General features: G+C 45.8%; 1 protein-coding gene and 1 long non-coding RNA gene across 5 annotated transcripts in view; one reads left to right on the top strand and one right to left on the bottom strand.

Annotated features, from left to right (window-relative positions):
• The window catches only part of PDPK1 (3-phosphoinositide dependent protein kinase 1), a 70,852-nt gene extending 54,460 nt beyond the window's left edge, over positions 1 to 16,392 (bottom strand). For 2 of the 4 annotated variants that reach the window (XM_079120332.1, XM_079120335.1), the window contains exon 1: positions 16,242 to 16,392. In XM_079120332.1, the coding sequence (XP_078976458.1) occupies positions 16,242 to 16,265 (24 nt within the window). In that variant the 5' untranslated portion in view covers positions 16,266 to 16,392. The remainder of the gene's footprint in view (positions 1 to 16,241) is intronic. The other 2 variants (XM_079120333.1, XM_079120331.1) reach the window with 2 other exon arrangements.
• Positions 16,393 to 16,489: 97 nt separating this feature from the next.
• Positions 16,490 to 20,250, top strand: LOC306649364. The gene is made up of 3 exons (XR_013760632.1): positions 16,490 to 16,695; positions 18,536 to 18,607; positions 18,723 to 20,250. It is a non-coding gene; the product is annotated as an uncharacterized lncRNA (long non-coding RNA).
• The last annotated feature ends 450 nt before the right edge of the window (positions 20,251 to 20,700 follow it).

Raw genomic sequence — 20,700 nt, 5'->3', positions numbered from 1 at the left:
GTGGGGAGGGCTGGGGCTGTAGCTCAGTGGTAGAACACCTGCCTACTGGGTTCAATACCTGCCATGAGAGCAGGAGCTGTGGGAGGTGCCAACCAGCTCACTCCAAAGGGGTACTGCACACAAGTAGGCTGTGCTCAGTGGCAAGGAACATTCTGGACAGAAGCTCCTTTCACCCCAGAAAAAGCCACAAAGCTAGACCCAATATGAAGAACAGGAGGAGGTAAAGGTGTTAACAGAGTGGTCATCACTGCCCTCTCCTATCCCACAGGTCTCCACATGGAATGAACAACTACAGTGGAGTAGAAGCAAAATCAAGAACCAGAGTCCAACTCCAGGTTTGCAACTTATTCCTGGCCAATCCATTCTCTTTCTGTATCACAATTTACTCTTCTATAAAATGAGGTTGAAGGGCTGGGGATTATAGCTCAGTTGGTAAAGTGCTTGCCTTGCAAGCACAGGGCCCTGAGTTCAATCCCCAGCACTGCAAAATAATAATAATAATAATAATAATAACAACAACAACAATAAATAAATAAATGAATAAAATGAGGTTGAGCCAGGACAGTAATCCCAATGACTCAGGATGTTGAGGCAAGAGGATCACAAGTTCAAGGCCAGCCTCAGCAACTTAGAGAAACCCTGTCTCAAAATAAAAAATAAAAAGGGCTAGGATGTAGTCCAGTGATAAAGTGCCCGAGTTCAATCCCCAGTACCGCTCCCTCACCACTCCAAAATACTATTAGTCTCATCAACTAATCAGAATAGGTGCTGCCTCTGGACTGGAGGGGACAGGATTCCCATCTGGAAGGTCACTCAGGGCTTCTCAGAAACTGCTAAAATCCTATTTTTTTTAAAGTAGGTGGTAGACACATGTGAGTTCATTTCATTTTCATTCTTTAAATTTTATAAAGGTATATATAAAGAATATATACCTTTCTAGGTACAACTTTACTATTGCTTAAAATAAAATTTACAATATGCCATTTTTCTCTGCTTCTGAAGAGAACATTGTTTGCCATTCCCCATACATTCTTCTGAGTATTTTATACATATTATTACAGTCCTCAAAACCACCCTGGAGGGTGGATACCACTCTCATCCTTTTCACAGAAAGGGACAAAGAGACACAGGGTGGGCCTTTGTCACAGTCATGCCATATTCATGCCACAGTGAAGCCATATTCAACTAGAGTCCACGCTCTCAACCCTCCCAGTTAAGGGAGGGTCAGTCCAACTGACATTGACACTGTGCTAGCCAGGGAACCAGAAGGCAGGCTGAACACCTCTTAGACCTTAGGTCCCACCATTCTGACCTCGTCAACTCCCTTAACTGGAATCTAATCAAAATAGTCAGACATTCAGATCAAGATTTATATTATTAAAATATCCACCTGTAATTCCAGTGACTTGGGAATGTGAAGTAGGAGAATCACAAGTTTGAGGACAACTTACTGAGACCCAATCTCAAAAAATAAAAATTGGGCTGGGGTTGTGGCTCAGTGGCAGAGTGCTTGCCTAGCATGTGTGAGGCACTGGGTTCAATTCTCAGCATCACATACAAATAAATAAAATAAAGGTTCACTGACTACTAAAAAATATTTTAAAAATAAAATAAAAATAAGTAAATAAAAAATAAAAAAGGTTAGAGGGTATAGCACAGTGGTAGAGCACTCCTGGGTTAAATCCCCAGTACCACAACAAATAAATAAAATATCCAGAGTTGGAGGTGTGGTTCAGTAGTAAGAGCACTTACCTGGCATGCATGAGGCCCTGAGTTCAGTATCCAGCACAGCAAAAAATATCTTTATGTAAGTGTGTATTCCCATTAAAGTGGAATACAGTGGCACATGCCTATAATCTCAGTTACTGGGGAGCCTGAGGCAGAAGATTGCAAATTCGAGGTCAGCCTGGGCAACTTGGCGAGGCCATTTCAAAATAAAATTAAGGGCTTGGGACACAGTTCATGGGAGAGTATTTGCCTAGCATGCCCAAGGCCCTAGGTTTAATCTCCAATACCACCTCCTGCCCTCTAAGAATCGCATGGATGTGTTCACATATACTATATGTGTCTATGTGCACACACATGTATAAACATGTATGCGTGCATACATTCATGCAAATATGTGTGTATACAAGTTTACACACACGAGTAACACATAAACATATATATCCCCATTAAGCTGAATGAAGCAGTGCACACATATAGTCCCACCTACTGAGGCAGGAGGACAGCTTGAACACAGGAGCTTGAGACCACCCTGAGCAACCCAGCAAGACCTAAAGTCAAAAAAATTCATTTAGAAAATAATCCTGGGCTGGGGTAGTTCAATGATAGAGTGTGGATTTCTCATGCACAAGGCCCTGGGTTCAATCCTAGAACCAAGGGAGAAAAAATTACTCCAAACTACCGGAAACAACCTATGCAACAACGGTTCACTCATAGAAGAGTATTATGTACACTCTGCAAGTGGAGTTTTAAAGACACTCACCTCCAAAATGTTAAGTGAAAATAGGAGACAAAACAATATCTGACATAGACCAAGGATCCCTATTTGATTAAAAACAGACGAGAGTTGGGCATGGTAGCGCACACCTGTAACCCCAGTGACTCAGGAGGATGAGGCAGGAGGATCACAAGTTCAAGACCAACTTGAGCAACCTAGTGAGATCCTGTCTCAAAATTAAAAATAAAAAGAGCTGGAATGTAGCTCTGTGGTCAAGTGCTCTGGGTTCAATCCCCAGTATGGCCGGGTGGCAGAAGTGGGGACAGGAAATATATCAATGAGTTAACAGTGATGACCTCTGAGTGAAGGAAGGACATATCTTCTAGGTTCCCTCTATTAACCTTGACAGTCACAAAAGATAGAGTGGCCTGGGCAGGGACAGCAGAAAGTATTCAGGATACTTTTGGGGAAGAGAGGATAGAGGAGGGAGCTCATTATGGGAAGACTGACAGGGGCCTCAATGACCCACCCATGAGAGTCCTGGCTGGACACTGGGGAAATTCGTGGGGCCCACACACCTTCTGAACTTCCAGGCTCACTTGTACATTCATTCCCAAAGAATTATTTTGGGGATGAGAGAACTTACACTAAGGAACATTTGCTAAAAAAGTAGAATAAACTACTGAATGTAGATCCAGGTGGTGGGACAGAAATCATTAACTAATAGAATTGTACCAGAAACACAGCAGCATTTGAAAGGTTACTCCTAGACTTCATGTTCTCATATATATGAGATATACATTCTCATATATCTCACAGGCAAATAACCTTGGATTACATTTAGGATAAATATGCATTTAAAATCTTTACTCAGCAGAGTGCAACATTACATGCCTATAATCCCAGCAACTCAGGATGCTGAGGCAGACGAGACTCCATCTCAAAATAAAAGATAAAAAGGGCTGGGTATGTAGGTCAGTGGTAAAGTACCTCTGGATTGAGCAACTAGTATTTATTAAAAAAAAAAAAAAAAAGGTTAGGAATATAGCTCAGTTGGTAGAATGCTTGCCTTGCAAGCACAAGGCCATGGGTTCAATTCCCAGCACCGCAAAAAAAAAAAAAAAAAAAAAAAAAGAGAGAGAGAGAGAGAGAGAGAGAGAGAGAGAGAGAGAGAGAGTTTACTCAATGAAATTAGTTCTTAGGAAACAATATCAATAGTCTATTGCCTTTCATGTTGCTACCATCAATAATTTAACATGCTAAAGTTGACAACTAAGAAAAATTGAATTTCTAAACTGAAATCACATTTACTTATACACCACCAAATATGAATCTTTCCTTTAGAATTAAATTCATTCAGTAAATGTTTTTCCTCATAAAGTAGTCTGCAAATCAGAGTGATAGTTCAGAGTCAGCAAGGATCTAGTGAGGATTTCCCCTCTTTTTAAAATTTTTGTTTATTTAAATAATTTTAGTTGTAGATGGACACATACCTTTATTTTACTTAATTAGTGGCACTGAGGATGGAACCTGGACCTCATACGTGCCAGGCAGGCACTCTACCACTGAGCCCCAGCCCCAGCCTGGATTTTCCCTCTTAACCAGAGCCTACCAGGCACCTAATCCACACCCCTGAGTTTCTGACCCAGCTCCTTAAAGGAACCTCCTCAGCCTCCAAGACTCACAAGTCAATGCTGAGATGAAAGCAGACACACAGGCAAGCACAAAGACACCTGTGGTGCATATAGAACTTCCCCTCTGGGGTCCTACCTCCCACCTCTTCCTCATTGGCTGGCCCACCACTCTTTCAAGAACAGTCTTTGCTCTGCTGGGTTGAGGACGTCAGTGCTTACCAGTTCTGCCCTCTCCTCCCACACTGTGCTTCAACTCTGTCCCTGCAATCCATAGCTTGTGCTTTGCCCATGTGAATAGTATTTCCCCAGGAGCAGTGAAGGGGCCTGCTGGAAAGTTCGAGTCCTGAAGATGACCAGGATTTGTTTACCCAGTGCGTCCCACGTGCAAATGTAGAACCACAGTAATATGGATGGTTGTTCTAATCAGGTGATCCTAAAGGACAATGCTGGATTTATGGGGTCAGACTTTGGTTTTTAATCCTGAGAAGTTATTCCCTCACTGAAACAGGAAAAAAACCTAAACTGACCATGTAAGTAAAGGCCATCAGGCAGGAACCCCCTCCAGAAGACTCACAAGCACGGAAAAAGGCACCAGAAGTACATGCTCTCCCTCCTGGCTGCCTCACCTGCAAATTCTAAACAAAGAGTTTCTTCAGGGTCAATACTGACCAAGTGAGACACAGGAACTGTGTCACACTATTCAAAGCTAAGTCCAGAGGAACACCTCACAACATCCTCAGCATGCACAGAAAGATCTATTTAGTCAAACACACCATTCATCTAGAGTTTAGCTACCAGAAACAAGGGAGGGCAATGAGCCAGTCTGGGATTCCACTGTCTCAAAGCTAACTATGAGCACCTAACCACAGACTTTGATGGGCCAGAGTCCACTGCTCTACATGCCCCAATTTCACTGCCAGGAGACAAAGCCACCACTTTCTTCAAAGCACTTTCCTGTAGCTGTGGTGCCCTGGTCTGTCTTCCTACCAATCTTACCTAACTACTGTTCTGACTATGCTGTTGCCATGTGGAGAAGAAGCTGGAGGAAATTCTACAGATGGATGGGAAATTTTTAAAAAGTCCTGGCTTCCCCAAAATATGGTCTTCCAAGATCTGTGCTTCTGTCTGCTGTTGGTTCAATCTAGCAATTTCAAACACAAAGTAGGAGTGACAGGGTTCATTTGTGATTTAAAGCAAAAGTCAATGGACAGTAAACAACACTGCAGCTTCACCTGAAAGCTCAAAAGGCATCAAAGTTGACCATCTTGCTGGGCACTGTAGCATACATCCACGACCCCAGCTCAGGAGGCTGAGGCAGGAAGATCTCAAGTTCAAGGAACCCTTGTCTCAAGATAAACTTTTTTTAAAAAAGAGCTGGGATGCAGTTCAGTGGTGAAGTGCTTGCCCAACATGTGCCAGGCCCTGGGCTCCATTTCCAGTGTAGAAATAAGGGGAAAAAAGTGTCAAAGTCATAAAAAATAAGGAAGGTCACAGATCAAAGGAGACTGAGGAGACATGACAACCAAACACAATGTGATATTGTGGGCAAGATTGGGAACAGAAAGAGGACACTGAGGTGGGGCAGTGGGGGTTACTGCTGAAATCCCAAACAGGTCTGTAGTTTATTCAATAGTGTGGTCCATGGTCTGGGGACGTAGCTCAGTGGTAGAGTGTTTGCCTTGCACATGTGAGGCAGTGGGTTGGCTCCTCAGCATCACATAAAAATAAACAAAATAAAAGTACTGTTATCCATGTAAAACTAAAGAAAAAATTTGTTTTAATAATTTTTTTTTTTTTTTTGTAAGTGTGGTCCTCAAGTCCAGTGGTGCATGCTTGTAATCCCAGCAACTCAGAAGCCTAAGGTAGGGGGAACGCAAAGTTCAAGGCCAACCTCAGTAATTCAGCAAGACCCTGTCTCAAAATAAAAAAATAAAAAGGGCTGCGGTTGCGGATATGGCTTAGTGGTTATGTGCTCTTGGGTTCAATCACTGGTTCAAAACAAAAACAAAAACAAAAACAAAAAAAAAAAAAACAAAAAAATAAACAAAAAAAAAAAAAAACCAAATGGGGTTGGGGTGTGGCTCAGTGGTAGAGTGCTTTCCTGGCATGTGTGAGGCCCTGGGTTTGCTCCTCAGCACCACATAAAAATAAAGAAATAAAATAAAGATATTGTGTCCATCTACAACTAAAAACTATTTAAAAAAAAATAATGTGGTCCTGTGTTAACATCTTACTACTGACAGATGTACTATGGTTTTGTAAGGTATTAACTTTAGGAGAATCTGGTAGGGTTGTTATGGGACCTCTTTTAAGTATTCCAAAATAAAGTTTATTTTAAAAATGATTTCGTTTGGCTGGGCATAGTAGCACATACAGGAGGCTGAAGTAGGAGGATTGAGAGTTCAAAGCCAGCCTCAGCAATTTAGCAAGACCCTAATTAACTTAGTGAGACCCTTCTCAAAATAAAATATAAAAAGGGTCTGGGATGTGGTTCAGTGGTTAAGCACCCCTGGGTTCAATCCCTGGTACCAAAACAAAACAAAAACATTTCATTTAGAAGCTATCTTGATAGCTTCACACAAACACAGATCACACTTACAGGATCTGAAGATATCCCAGATTTTTAAAAACCTGACTCAGCATCAATGTTCAACAACAAATTGAAGAATGTAAAGTTTTTGAAGGAAAAGAAAATGCTCAAAAGGAAAAACACCTAACAGAAAAAGTTTTGCATGAATTTCTTAATACCACCAACTTCTTTTGACTCGTATTGTTCAAAGGTCTCAAGAGTTTGGAAACAAATCCAGGGTCCATGCAAAAATCAGCTGTAGCAGGCAAGTAGGGCCTGCCTGGTCATTCGAGCAGGTACAAAACAACACTCCTACTGGGAATTTCCTCCACTCTTAGCCATTTCCCTGCTCAGGCAACTCAGACCTGCCCTCCCTGCTTCCTGGCCTCTCCTGTCTACCTACTGGGTTTAACCTAGGGCCCAGATCCTTCCTGCACATGCCTTTGGAGCAGACACATGAAGACTGGTCATCTCTCCTGGCAGAACACCACCCCCGCCCCCTGGAAAACACCTGGAATGGTCAGTCTCTTGACTACTTCCCTTCTGGCCTGGGACAGGACTGTGGTTGGCAAGGTTCACAGAGGGACAGAAATACCATGGAAGCTATCCCCCAAGCTGCAGGCACAGGCTTTGCTTTTTGCAATACTGGGTGTTGAGTCCAGAGGGCCTTTACTACTGAGCTACATCCCATTTTTTTTTTTCTAAGACAGGGTCTCACTAAGTTGCCCAGGATGATCTTAAGCCTGTGATCCTCCTGCCACAGCCTCCTGAGTAGACATAGTCTTCACCCAAGAATGTCATCAGGTTAGCCTGGCATGGTGCCACGTGCCTGCAATCCCAGTGATAGGAAGATTCTAAGTTCGAGGCCAGCCTCAGCAATTTAGTGAGGCCCTAAGCAACTTAGCAAGACCCTGTCTCAAAATAAAAACTAAAAAGGGTTGGGAGTGTGGCTTAGAGGTTCAGGGCCCTGGGTGCAATCCCTGGTACAAAAAAAAAAAAAATTTTTTTTCTTCAGGCCTGGAGCATGGAGCCCATTCTGTTCATAACTGCTTCTCCTAAACTATCCACTAGTCTTCCTCAACTTTCTTTCCCAGACACACAGGGCTCAGTGCCAGCAGCACCTGCACAGGAGAGTCTGCTAACGCTTAAAACCAAAACCAGCACCATTTACATCATAATTTTTTTTTGGAATGAGAATAAAATGCATTCACAAATAAAATCTATATTTAGATGCATATTTTTAAATTGTATATCTGATAATAACCAGCTATGTACGTACAATCAGTAGAAGACTATAATTTTGACCAATGAAAAGCTCATGAAAGAAAAATACCAAACGACAAGAAGAAAAAAATGAGTTGACAATGGAAAAAAATCACTCAGTAAATGCTGTGGGCTTTGGAGATGGTGCAACAGAGGGAACAGCATCTCCTCTCAGCCTGTATCCAGAATTAGTCATAGTCCACTGGCACCAGATGCAGGACAGGTAAGTGCTCACCTCAAGGAAGGAAGTCAGCAGCAGTAGCTGCCCAGGAATGAGCATCTGTCATACTTCTCAGCTTCTAATGCACCTGCTTCCACATGATCTGGCTGCTGTGACTTTGCAAAGCAAGCCTGCTTAAGAAACACCAAGCAAAAGCCAGCGCTCAGATAATCCTCCCAAAGACTGGTTTGTCTTTGGACAAACCCCATCATTTGCCAGAGAAGTCATGGGACATGTAGCCTGTCCTGTCCCCATCATTTTTTTTTTTTTTTTTTTTTGGTTGCAGGAACTGAATCCAGGGGTGCTTAACCACTGAGCCACAATCACAGCCCTTTTAAAATTTACTTTTATCTTTTTATTTTTTATTTTTGGCAGTGCTGGGCCTTGTGCTTGACAAGCAAGCACTCTACCAACTGAGCTATCTCCCCAGGCCCCTAAATTTTTATTTATTTATTTATTTTTGAGATAGGGTCTCACTAAGTTGCTTCTTACAGTCTCGATAAAATGCTGAGGCTGGCTTTGAATCTGTGATCCTCCTGCCTCAATCTCCCAAGGTGCTAGGATTACAGATGTGCACCACTGTGCCCAGTTGCCTGTCCCCACTTATTTTGGAGGCTGTCTGCCACTCAATACCTACTCATAAGCATCAGGCATGCGCGCATACCAAGAAACCCTGAGGCAAGGTGGACTACTTAGGTCCTGAGTGCTGGGACCCACCACTATCCAGGATCACCAGCTGTACAACCATCTTGGGGACACAGTTGTGACTCTGAAGTTGGCTGCACCTACCCATGAAGCATATGCCTCTTGTCTTCACAGAACACCTTAGAAATTAGAGCAAAGTCAAGGCCAGGTGATGGCCCTTTAAGACACGGCCCACAGGAGTGTCTTTTAGCCCTTCTGCCAAAAGAGAAAAACAACTTCAGATGAGAAGGACTTCTAGGGTTCCCATCCTCAGAATCTTCAAGGAAAACAGTCCTTCTTTGGGTGAGTAGCTGCCTTAGAGTGATACCTATGGGGCAAGGCTTTTTTTTGGTACTGGAGATCAAACCCAGGGGTGCTTTACCACTGAGCTATATCCCAAGCCCTTTTCATTTTTTTATTTTAAAACAGACTCTAGTTAAGTTGCTAAAACTGGCCTTGAACTTGAGATCCTCCTGCCTCAAAAATGGTATTACACAAGGCCCTGGGTTCAATCCCCAGCACCACCACCAAAAAAAAAAAAAAAAAAAAAAATGGTATCACAGGTCATATGCCACTGCACCCAGGAGGGGCAAGGCTCTTCTACAGGTTTGGAACTTAGGGTATGGCCATGTGAAGACTCTGATCCACACAGGCCTTATCTGCCACCACAGCAAGTCCAATGTGGTGAGCTTCAGCTCACAACACTGTGCATTCAATACAAAATTTTAATCCAGCATTTGGTGGTCAAAACTTCATAGGAAGGGCTTTAATATATAAGTAAGCCCTAAGATTTTGAAAGGTAACCTTTCATAATGAATAAAAATTTAAAAATCCAGATGATGGAGAGGTGCCAGTCATCTAGTGTAGACTCAGGATTTAGTTATCAGACTCAGTTCCCCAAGCTGCAGCTTCCAGTCTACAGGCCCAGGCCACCAAGTCACCCCTCACTTTTGCAAGAGAAGCTACAAAGACTTGTGTGGACACTTCTCAGGCAAGCATCACTTGCCTCTGTGCTGATGTTCAGGGCAGAAAATACACCCCTCTCAATCCCAAAAGCCAGACTGTGAAGCACTGCTCACCAAGGGCACGCAGCCTCAAGTCAGAACATCCACACTCTAGACAGGCTCATGGGGAATGAGTCGAGGACAGTGGGCCCAATGCCAACCTTCTCCATACCAGAGAGCCATCCTCAGTCAGAGAGCCAAGAACTAAACCCCTTTTACTGCAAAGACAGATGCAAGGTATCATCCTGACATTGAGGTTACTTTTAATTTTAAATTTCAATAGGTTCTGTCACTCAGCTGTGTAAAAAATACCTAGTCATCTCAGCCAGGTATGGTGGCACATGCCTGTTCTCCCGGCAACTCAGGAGACTAAAGCAGAAGGATGGTAAGTTTGAGGCCAGCCTGGGCAATTCAGCAAGACCCTGTCTCAAAATAAAAAATAAAGCCAGGCAGATCACAAATTCAAAGCCAGCCTCAGCAAAAGCAATGTGCTAAGCAACTCGGTGCGACCATCTCTAAATAAAAAAAAAAAAATTAAAAATAGGGCTGGGGATGTGGTTCAGTGGTCAAGTGCCCCAGTACCCAAGGAAGAAAAAAAAAAAAAGTAAAAGAAAATGACCCTTAAACTCCCTGCCCCTCCTCTCAAAAACCCACACCCACAATTATGAGAAAAACACTGTCAAATTCCAACAGGGGAGCATTCCATAGTAGTTGACCAGTATTTCTCAAAACTGTCAACATTGCCAGATGGGGTGGTACAAGCTTGTAACCTCAGTGACCCAGGAGGCTAAGAAAGGAAGATTGCAAGTTCAAAGCCTACCTAAAGAACTTAGTGAGACCCTGTCTCAAAATGAAAAATTTTGAAAAAGGACTAGGGACGAAACTCAGTGGTACAATGTCCCTGGGTTCAATACTTAGTACGCACATGCACACACACACAAAGTCAATGTCATCAAAAATTAACAAATGAATGTCTGAAAAACTGTCACAGCAAGAGGGGACTAGGGAGGCATGATGACTAAAAGTAATGTGTTCTGGATGGATTCCTGGAGCAGAAAAAGGACATTATGTTAAAAACTAAAGGGTTTTGAATAAATTATAGACTTTGGCTTATGTATTAACATTGATTCTTTACACCAGGGATGGGGACACTTGCCTGTAATCCCAGTGACTCAGGAGGATTGAAGTTGGAGGCCGGCCTGGGTAATTTAAAGAGACCCTGACTCCAAATGAACAAAGTGGGGGGGGGGGGGATGTGCTGGGGACATGCCTCAATGGCTGAGCACCCTGGGTTCAATTCCCAGTACTGCAAGAAAAAACAACCAAAAGCAAAAACAGTGAGACAAGCAGGCATGGAAACCATACAACACAGGATGTGCAGGAATATCCATGAGAAGAAAGCCAGCAGAGAAGCAAAAGAGGCCAGGTTCGAAAAGCTAAGGCCACAACAAGCCCAAAGCCTGTCTCAGAAAAGCAAGACGGGAAACACAAAACAGAAACTGGTGCAGACCCAAGGCCTGAGGAAGGGGTGGCCACCACAAAGCAGGCTGCTCAAAGCTTATAACCATGGGGTAGGGAGGTTCCACAGAAGGGAGTTTCTTCAGGCAAAGAAGAGGAGCCTGGAGTTGGACAAGAACCATGAAGAACGAGGCAGCTACAAACATCTTGGACACTCTCCCAGGCATGCAGGCTGGAAAAAGGACCACAGCCAGGTGTCTAAGGCAGGGTCCCTTCTAGGAGGAAGGTGACAGGCCAGGAGAAAAGGGGATGGGGCAGGAGTGGGGTAAGGAGTGCTGGCACCTGAGGACCCAGCCAGCAAGTTCTTGGAGCACGCACTCACCAGGAAAAGGGTAAAGAAGGAGGAAAGGGCAATGGCCAAAATGTGGAGGGAAAAGGTCACATGTATTGTGCCTTCCTTGGAGGGACAGCAGCCCTGGCTGCACTACAACCAAGCCCACAGCACTAAAGACCCCTTTTGACCCAGCGAGGGGTGCACAGGCACCACGCCTAAGACTTAGGCTCCAACGCAAGGTCCAGAAGGTCCAATGGCCCTCTCCTTCCAATGCCCAGCCTCCTGGAAATAAGAAGGGAGAACTGAAAAGTCAGCTCAATCCCCTTTTCTCACACGTTTCCACTGTAGGTCAAGCACTTGGTGAGAATGTCAGTAGTTTCAAGTCTCTGCAAATCTCACTAGCTTTCTCTGACAACATCCAATACTCAACTGTCACTTGGAGCCACAACTCCCTACTAAAGTCAAGTCAGTTCCTAAACAGAAGAATGAGCCAAAGAACAGGACTTTCACAACAAATTCACTGTAGAAGTTACACCTTTAACTGAGTGAATTCTAAACAAAGCCCCACGGAAACACCAGCCTTCTCTGAGTGGACAGACCTACAGCAGCCTGCCCCGAAGTCCACACAAAAGAACTGCACCTCCAGAACCAAAATCCTTGATATCCAGACAGACCTTCAAACCACCTCTTCACATTCTTTGATTTCCTGCAGGTTGCAAGCTGACTTGAAACAGACTCGGCCCATCCCCCAGCACAGAGGCTGGCACAGAGGGCACCAATCTGGTCTGCGGAATGAAGTCAGCAGGCCATCCAGGAACCGCACACCCACCTTCATCAGGCCCCTTGGCAAATTTCCAGGTGAAAACCACACACTCACTCTCAGCAGTGGGCTGTGAGAGGCTTGCCCATGTTCTTCATACACAGAATCTGCAACACCAGCAACCCAGCTTTTATCAGCCTCTGAGTAATTCCACAATTTAAACACAACCCTGAATCAGGTGCTCTGATAAAGATTTGAAGCCCATAAGGGTCAATCCTTTATAATGAACTGAGTATCTCTCTTAGCACATTCAAAGCTTGAAAACCTCTTGGAATAAACTTTCAGTTTAAACGCCAGGAAAACTTTTCAGACTAAGACAATAAAAACAAGACTTTGAACAACTATATTAATGCAAACAAGGTCAGGTAGAGAAACAGAACCCAACAGCCATCAAGGATCCAAACAGGCCTCATTCGTCTCAGAAAGAACATATTCCTCATGACCCTGAGAAAATGAACTCTACCTGTGACCGAGCAGCTAGAGACTGAATACTGAACCTGTTGGCAACATTCAAATAATTATTTTAAAAGGGTCTGACATCACACTGAACAAGTGAATGGTGTGATCCAGTCACAGAAGAATGCACAAGTGAGAAGACTTCAATGGTACGTGTCCAAAACTTACTTTCCACACCAGCACTTCCTCCCCTATGCACTGTCCTTTGAACCTGCCTTCAAAACAACTGCACTGAATAACCCATCACCACCTGTCATCCCGAAGGCAGGCCTGGAGCATACCCACATGGCCTTGGCCTCACACCTGCTACACCTAGTGCTCCTCGAAGCGACTTGCTGTCCTCACAGAACTGAAAACCACCTAAGATCGTGCCCAAGGCATTCCACAAAAGGCACTCTTTGGAAAGGGGAAAGTGCACAACAGGACCACTCTTCTCTAAACATCATCTCAGACAGAACTGGTCACTCTTGCCTTTCCTTTCTGTAGCACTTTCCAGCTCATCACAGGAGTCAGTCAGCTGTCCATGAGCACCCCAACCCTGGCCCAAAGGATGAGGACACACTGGAAAGGCTGACACGTGCCTAGAAGTCAGCTGATCTTCCTCCCTAAAACCATGCTGCAGGCAGCCCAGAGGCCAAGACCTGACTGGAAGCCTCACTCTTCTTTCAGGCCCCATCTCTGCAGGAGGCTGCTATGATCCTTATCTTAAACTGGCACATCAAAGGAGCACAACAAGTACTTACTTCCACCCCTTATTAGCATGGGGACCCCACCTTGCCAACTTGGTAACTGCTATTGGGAAGTCACTGTGGACAGAAATATATCATGCTCCACACCAGATGGGCCATGTGAGGAGGAGCTACCCACCCACGAAGAAGTGTGATAATCAGAAGCCACTTCTTTCAATGCTCTCTGCCTTTTCTACCACCTTCCCCCACAGATGCAGCACCCTTGCAAAAGCTAGCACACCCAGAGAATGCAGGAAGTTGCTCTGCCCAAACCCCAACTCTCCCTTTAACAACACTGCTGCACGTTTCTTTTTTCCAAAGGGAGAGTTCAATGAGCACAGCATCAGCCCTCAATGAGAATGAACCAGAGCTTCCTTCCAAACAGCTGCTTTCTGACAGCACACAGCTGAAACAGGCCCCAGGGGTCACGGAGTGCAGTCATCTGCCCAAAGAAATGTGTGTTCTCCTCCATATGAAGACATCCCTCCTGCCTCAGCACAGCAAGACACCCCCGTTCAATCCTAGAGGAAGACACCCTGGAGAGCAGCCAACAAGGACTTCCTTACATCAGGTGCTGGGTGGAGGTGCCTGGCAGACCCTCCTTTGGGGGCTCCTCATGAGGAGTGAGGTGACAGTGGGGTCTCTGCCAAATCACACTTGACTATTTATGAGCCAGGTATTGAACCTCTTGCCTCAGTAAGCCTATCTGTAAAATGGGAACAATATCTACCTCACAACATGATATGAATGAAATACACAGCAAAGTGCCTGCCTTCAGGTAAAGGCTCAATAAAGACTTACATCCTTTAGCCCACCATAGTGGCAGATTGGGTTAAGCACTTTCCATCTTCATAGCTCATACTCTGTTGGAAAAGTTAAGTGGGACAGGGTCTTCTCACACAGAACCTGCCCTGCCACCCTAAGGTACAGATGCAAACTCACTCAACTATTCACCTCTATCTGTCCTCAGGTAAAAATCCAATATCAGGGCCATTTCTGCAATTACTTACAGGAAATTTGGCATAATCTCACTCACATGCATGTGGGGACTCTAGCTGACAAAAGTGCAAAGCCTATATTCTCTCAATTCCTTATGTTGAGGTCTATCTGTAGTTCTTTGCTGCTTACCAGGTTCCAGTGTTTTACACTAAAAAAGCTGCCCGAGGAAAAGCAAATGGCAGACTCAAATTCCATCATATGTGTGTGTGTCAAAGCCATGAGAAAATGTGCTCTTTTCTTCTTCCCACAGACATCACCAAATACACACCTTGTATTGCAACAGCATCACTGTGTGAAAGTTCGGTTTACAAATGTCCAGGATGAATATCACCCCATCCATTAGGCACGCCAGCAGCCTAATTTGTTTTTTGCATGCTAGCCCAGGCACCTCAGGGTTTAACATGTGTTTGTGAAGTCAAAGACATCCATTTTTCCTTTCATCATTTTCCTCCACCAGACAAGTACCCCTTCTTTTAGACTTCGGATTCGTCATCAACCATCTCTACAACAGAAGACTGTATGTAACCTGAAGTCCTTCCAAACTAGTTAACACAATTCAGCACAACTGAGAGGTCGCCACCTCAGAGAGCCTATACATTCCCTCGAATTGTCAAAGGGACTCATAACCCTCCAAAAACATTACGACCCGCTATCATAAAGTCGCATCCTGGAAGATAAGAGGGCAAGTAAACTTCTTGGGTCTTCCTTCAATTAAGGGATTCTTTTCTTTCTTTTGCCGAGCTGGGGATCGAACCCAGGGCCTCAAGAGCAGGCTAGAAAGCGCTCTACCACTGAGCCGTACCACTAGCCCAAAGGGATTTGCCTTTTGAACCAAATTTTGCCAGCTATCTGACATTCTCCCATGACCCACTTCACATCGCATACAAGGTATACATACTTAATCCACAGTCCCAACATTCCAAGACTGAACAGAGGGAAAATATAAAAACACTAAGGATACTTTTAGCAACACAGTGAAAACACAGAAACATTTCACCCAACAAGTGGTTGGTTTTGTTCCCCCTAAAGCCCCTCCTCCCTGTCAAGCTCACTCTCTCCTCCGCGGGGCCTCAGAGCCCGGCCTCCCGGGGCTTCCTACCTTGCTGAGCCCGGCCACGCGCAGGAGCATCCAAATGCCCGGCCGAAAAGACAGCGTCCCGGACCACCTAACCAAGAATCGGGGGGCCGGGCCGCTAGTCAGGTGTTCAGGGCAGGATCCCGCACCCTCTGCTTCCTGGGACCCCGCTCCAGGTGAAGGCCCAGAGCCGCTCCTCGGCAGACAGAACCGCAAGGTAAGCCCAGAGGCTCGGCTCCAGGCTGCGATGAGGCGAAAACAAACTTTCCAGGCACTTCTACCCCGCCCGGCCGGGTGACACCTCCCGGCCTCCCCCGCCCTCCGCGCCTGTCAGCTCCCTGGGCCGCTCAGCGTCTGCCGCAGCCAGGGCCCGCGCTCCCAGCTGCGGCCGAGAGGCGCCCGGCTGGCTCCCGCGGCCCGGCCCGGCCCGGCCCGCCGCCCGGCCGCAGGTGAGGCGCCGCCCGGCCGCAGCACTGGGCCGCCCGGCCAGATCCAGGCGGCAGCCGCGCTCACGGATAACGGGCCGGCGCGCCCCGTCCTCGCCGCGCGCTCACCAGCTGGCTGGTGGTCCTGGCCATGGGCCCCGCGTCGGCGCGGGCGCCTCCCCCGCAGCGCTGCGCGGCTCAGCGCCTGCTCAGCGTCCTCCTCCCCGCGGCGGAGCCCCAGCAATGGCCGCCCTCATCCTGTGCCCGCCCCGCCGCCTGCCACCCCCGGCGCCGCCCCGCCCCCGCGCGACGCCGAGCGGGACTTCCGCCGCCGCCGCCGCCGCCGCCGCTGGCACCCATTGGCCGCGTCCGCCGTCGCTCGCCGCGGTTCACCGTGGCCCCGCCCCCGTCCCGAGCCGCATTTCCGGGTTGGACCTGGCCCCGCCTCGGTTGGGGGAATCCCGCGCGAGCCAATCAGGAAGCGTGGGGCGGGGTCGGTCAAGCTGTCATCGCCGCTCCGGGTCCGGGAAACTGAGGTTCGGAATCCGGTCCCGTCAAGGTCACGCCCGAGGCAAGTGGCGGGGTTGGGCTAGAACCCGCGACTCAGACTGGGGGCCGGCCCTGCGTGAACGCCAGGACGCAACCTGTGAGAGTTTCACAGCTCACGAGCGACCGCGGAGGAAAGGAGCCCTCGAGTCACCTACCAGGCGCGCCAACAGTCCTGCAGCACCCTCGGAACTGCGTCTTTGCCTAATGTTCCTCTGGTTCTTTTTTCTTTGGGTGGTGGCGTTGGGGGGTTATACTTCGGTGAAATACACATAAAATGTACCATTTTAATTTATTTTCTTAGGGCCTGGCATATGCTAGGCAAGTGCTCTACTATTAAGCTATACCCCCTGCCTTTAATTTTTTTTTTTTTTTTTGATACTGGGTTTTGATCCCAGAGGCACTTTACCACTGAGCCACATCCCCAGCAAATGCCCCCCCCTTTTTTTTTTTTTTTTTTTTTTTTTTAGGCACAGCATTAGTAAGTTAGTAAGTTACTTAGAACTTCACTAATTTGCTGAGGCTGACCTCCCTTGAACTTTCCATCCTCCTGAGTCACTGGGCTTACAGGCATGGCCACCGCACCTGGCTCCTTTAATCACTTTTAAGTGCACAATACATCGATATTCAGTACATTCTCATTTTTGTGCTGCGATGATGTCTTCAAGCTAGGATCACCCTTATGACCTGAAGGTATTTTTTTATTATATTTTCTGGTGCTGGGGATAGAACCCAGTGTCTCATATATGCTAAACACACACTACCACTGAGCCACACCCCAGCCCCCGCAGTTTTAAACAATGTTTTAAATTTTCTAACAGCAATATATCTTTATTTAAAAAATAATAAAAATTTAAAACCAGGCACAAAACTGAGCGTGGTGGTACAAGCCTGTTATCCCAGCAGTTTGGGAGGCAGGAGGATGGCAAGTTCAAAGCCAGCCTGAGTAGCTTAGCAAGGCCCCAAGCAACTTGGCTAGACGCTGTCTCAAAATAAAATAATAGGGGCTGGGGTTGTAGCTCACTGGTAGAACACATGTGAGGTCCTGGGTTTGATCATCAGCACCAAATAAAAATAAATAAATAACATAAAGGTATCCATCTACAAATAATTTTTTTTTAAATAATAACAACAGGGCTGGGGATGTGGCTCAGTGGTTAAGTGCCCCGGGGCAATCTCTGGTACCAAAGTGGGGGGGGCACAAAGGCACAAGCTGACAGTCTTAGCTACTCAGGAGGCTGAGGCAGGAGGATCTCTTGAGCCTACAAGTTCAAGCAACATAGTGCAACTCTGTCTGAAAATCCTAAACAAGCATCCCCTTTTATATTGTTGCTCCCCTTTTCAGATGAGGAAACTGAGGCACCAGGGAGGGCAGTTCGCAACTTGCCCAGGATCATACAGTGCCAGGATCCAAACATCCATGTGTCAGAGCCTGTACATCAAACCCTAAGATATACAGCTTTGACTGTCCTTGTCCTCTGTACATTTATAGACCTTTAAAAAAGACAAAAAACAAACCAGGTAAAGTGGCATATGCCTGAAGTCCCAGCTACTGGGGTCAAGGAGGTGGCTGAGGCAGGATCTCACAAGCTCAGTGACATCCTAGGCAACCTAAGAGATCCCATCTCAAAATAATTTTTTTTAAAAAATTTAAGAGCTGGGAATATAGCTTAATGGTAGAACACTTGCCTAGTATGCTCTAAGCCTTGAGTTCAAGCCCCAGTACCCCACCTCAAAAAACAAAAACAAAAACCCCAGGCAACTATAACCCCTAACCCATGCTATCCCTGCTGTTTTGATACTTGCTTCTTTCACTTAACAATGTATCACGCTGTATCCTGTCCTGCTCTCCTGACCTCTGACTGCTTCCTCCTCAGGTGTGCATGGTCCAGAGCTCACCACTGGAGGAACACAACATTTAAAGATGAGGTGAATGATTACACATTCAGGTATCACTTTCCTAACAGACATGAAAATGATTCCCGGTTTTTATGTTCTTTTGTTTTCTTTTTCCCTCACGTACAAGGACCTACACTGAAATTGTACCCTTTCTTATCTTTTTAGGATAAATTCTCAACCTATGGAATCACTGGGCCAAAGTATACTTCATGCTGCCAAACTGCCTGCCCCACTGGCAGTCTAGTTCACAAAAACTCTCGCCCTGAGCGGATCCAGAGAAACTCGCGGTGGAAACCTGCTCTCCACCCCCTCAGGAGCCACCGCGAGCAGCCCATGAGCAGCAGCTGCTGTGACGGTTCCCACTTTTCACTTGAGGAAACTGAGGCTTCCACGGCTGGTCTACTCTGCTGTAGAATAGAGTTCAAGGTCACAGAGCACAGCATTCAAAACCAGACCTGACCGACTCTGCTCTTAGTCACTGTACTCAACCGCCTCCCAGCAGCGCTTTTATTTACTTTGGTCCTCACAAAGTAATTAAAACTTGCCCTGAGCCCAGCATGGTGGCACACGCCTGTAATTCCTGACTCAGGATGCTGAGGATTCACAAGTTCAAGGCCATTCTCAGCAACTTAGTGAGACCCTGTCTCAAAATAAAAAATAAAAATAAAAATAAAAAAAAAGAAAATCAGGAAACTAGGTCACAGTTTTGGTATAGAAGAGGTATAGTTTGAAACTTTTTTTTCTTTTTGTTTGTTCATTTGGGGCAGGGTGGGAGGAACAGCAATGGGGATTGAACCCAGGGGATGCTCTACCACAGAGCTACAATCCCAGCTCTTTTTATTCTTTATCTTGAGACAGGGTCTCGCTAAGTTGCCCACGCTGGCCTTGATTTTTTTTAAAATATATTTGGTTGTAGATAGGACACGATACCTTTACTTTATCTATTTTTATGTGGTGCTGAGAATCAAATCCAGTGCCTCCCAGTGTGAGGCAAGCGCTCTACCAATGATGACAACCCTAGCCCAGGCGTTGAACTCGGAGTTCTCCTGCCTCAGCCTCCCTAGTCTCTGGGATTATAGACGTGTGCTGCCCCCGTTAAGAGGTACAATTTAAGTGAACAGAAAGGAAAAATGCCAGGGTAAGAGCTGTCAGCAAGGAAAACTCAGACCCAAGTGGAGCAGACTTCCAGGGGACTCCTAAAAATTAAAGGTTCTTGCCACAAAGAAAGTTGAATTGAGGGTGGGTGTGGTGGCTATATCTGTAACACAATGACTAAGGAGCTTGAGGCAGGAAGATCACAAGTTCAAGACTAGCCTCAGCAATGTAGTGAGACCCTGTCTCAAAATAAAAAACAAAAAGGGTTGGGGATGTAGCTCAGTGGTAGAGCACCCCTAGGTTCAATCCCCAATATTGAGGGGAAAAACTGAATTGAACTGAGGAACTCACAGGGAGATGAGAAAAAAAATCCAGAATAGTTCTACCAGAAAAGAAGCACAATCAGAGTCCACACCTCCCCTTAGTGCTCTCTACTGTGACCGATATTTACCGTCACGGTCAGATACACTGATTCAGTCTGTAGTCATCATACTCTGCCTGGACAGGAGGCAGAAGACACAGTAGGTTTAAGAGATGAATCCTTAACCTCTTCAACAGAAAGGCAAAAGATAATGACCACAAACGATGAATTAAGATGTAGAAAGGGCTGGGGAGAAAGCTCAGTCAGCTTGCAAGGCAAGCACTAGGCCCTGGGTTCGATCCCCAGCACTGAAAAAAAAAAAAAAAAATGTAGAAAAAAGTACAAAGATACTTCTAGAAAAGGAGACATATAATCTAGAAAAGCACATGCCTATAATCCCAGTGACTCCAGAGGCTGAGGAAATAGGGTCTCAAGTTTAAGGCCAGCCTCAGCAATTTAGTGAGACTTTGTTTCAAAAAATAAAAAAGATTGGGACATAGCTCAGTTGTAAAGGACCCCTGGGTTCAATCACTGGTCACACACACACACACACACACACACACTCCAAGGAATGTTTTTAAATAACCCCTGTAAGTATAAACATGTATGTAAAAATTTTTTTTTTCACTACTGAGGATCAAACCCAGGACTTCACATGCGCTAGGTAAGCAGTCTACCTCTGAGTTA

This window comes from Sciurus vulgaris (genome assembly GCF_902686455.1).
Source record: "Sciurus vulgaris genome assembly, chromosome: 18".
Lineage (NCBI taxonomy): Eukaryota > Metazoa > Chordata > Mammalia > Rodentia > Sciuridae > Sciurus > Sciurus vulgaris.
The sequence above is the reverse complement of the archived record's forward strand: the minus strand, read 5'-3'. Positions and strand labels throughout refer to the sequence as shown.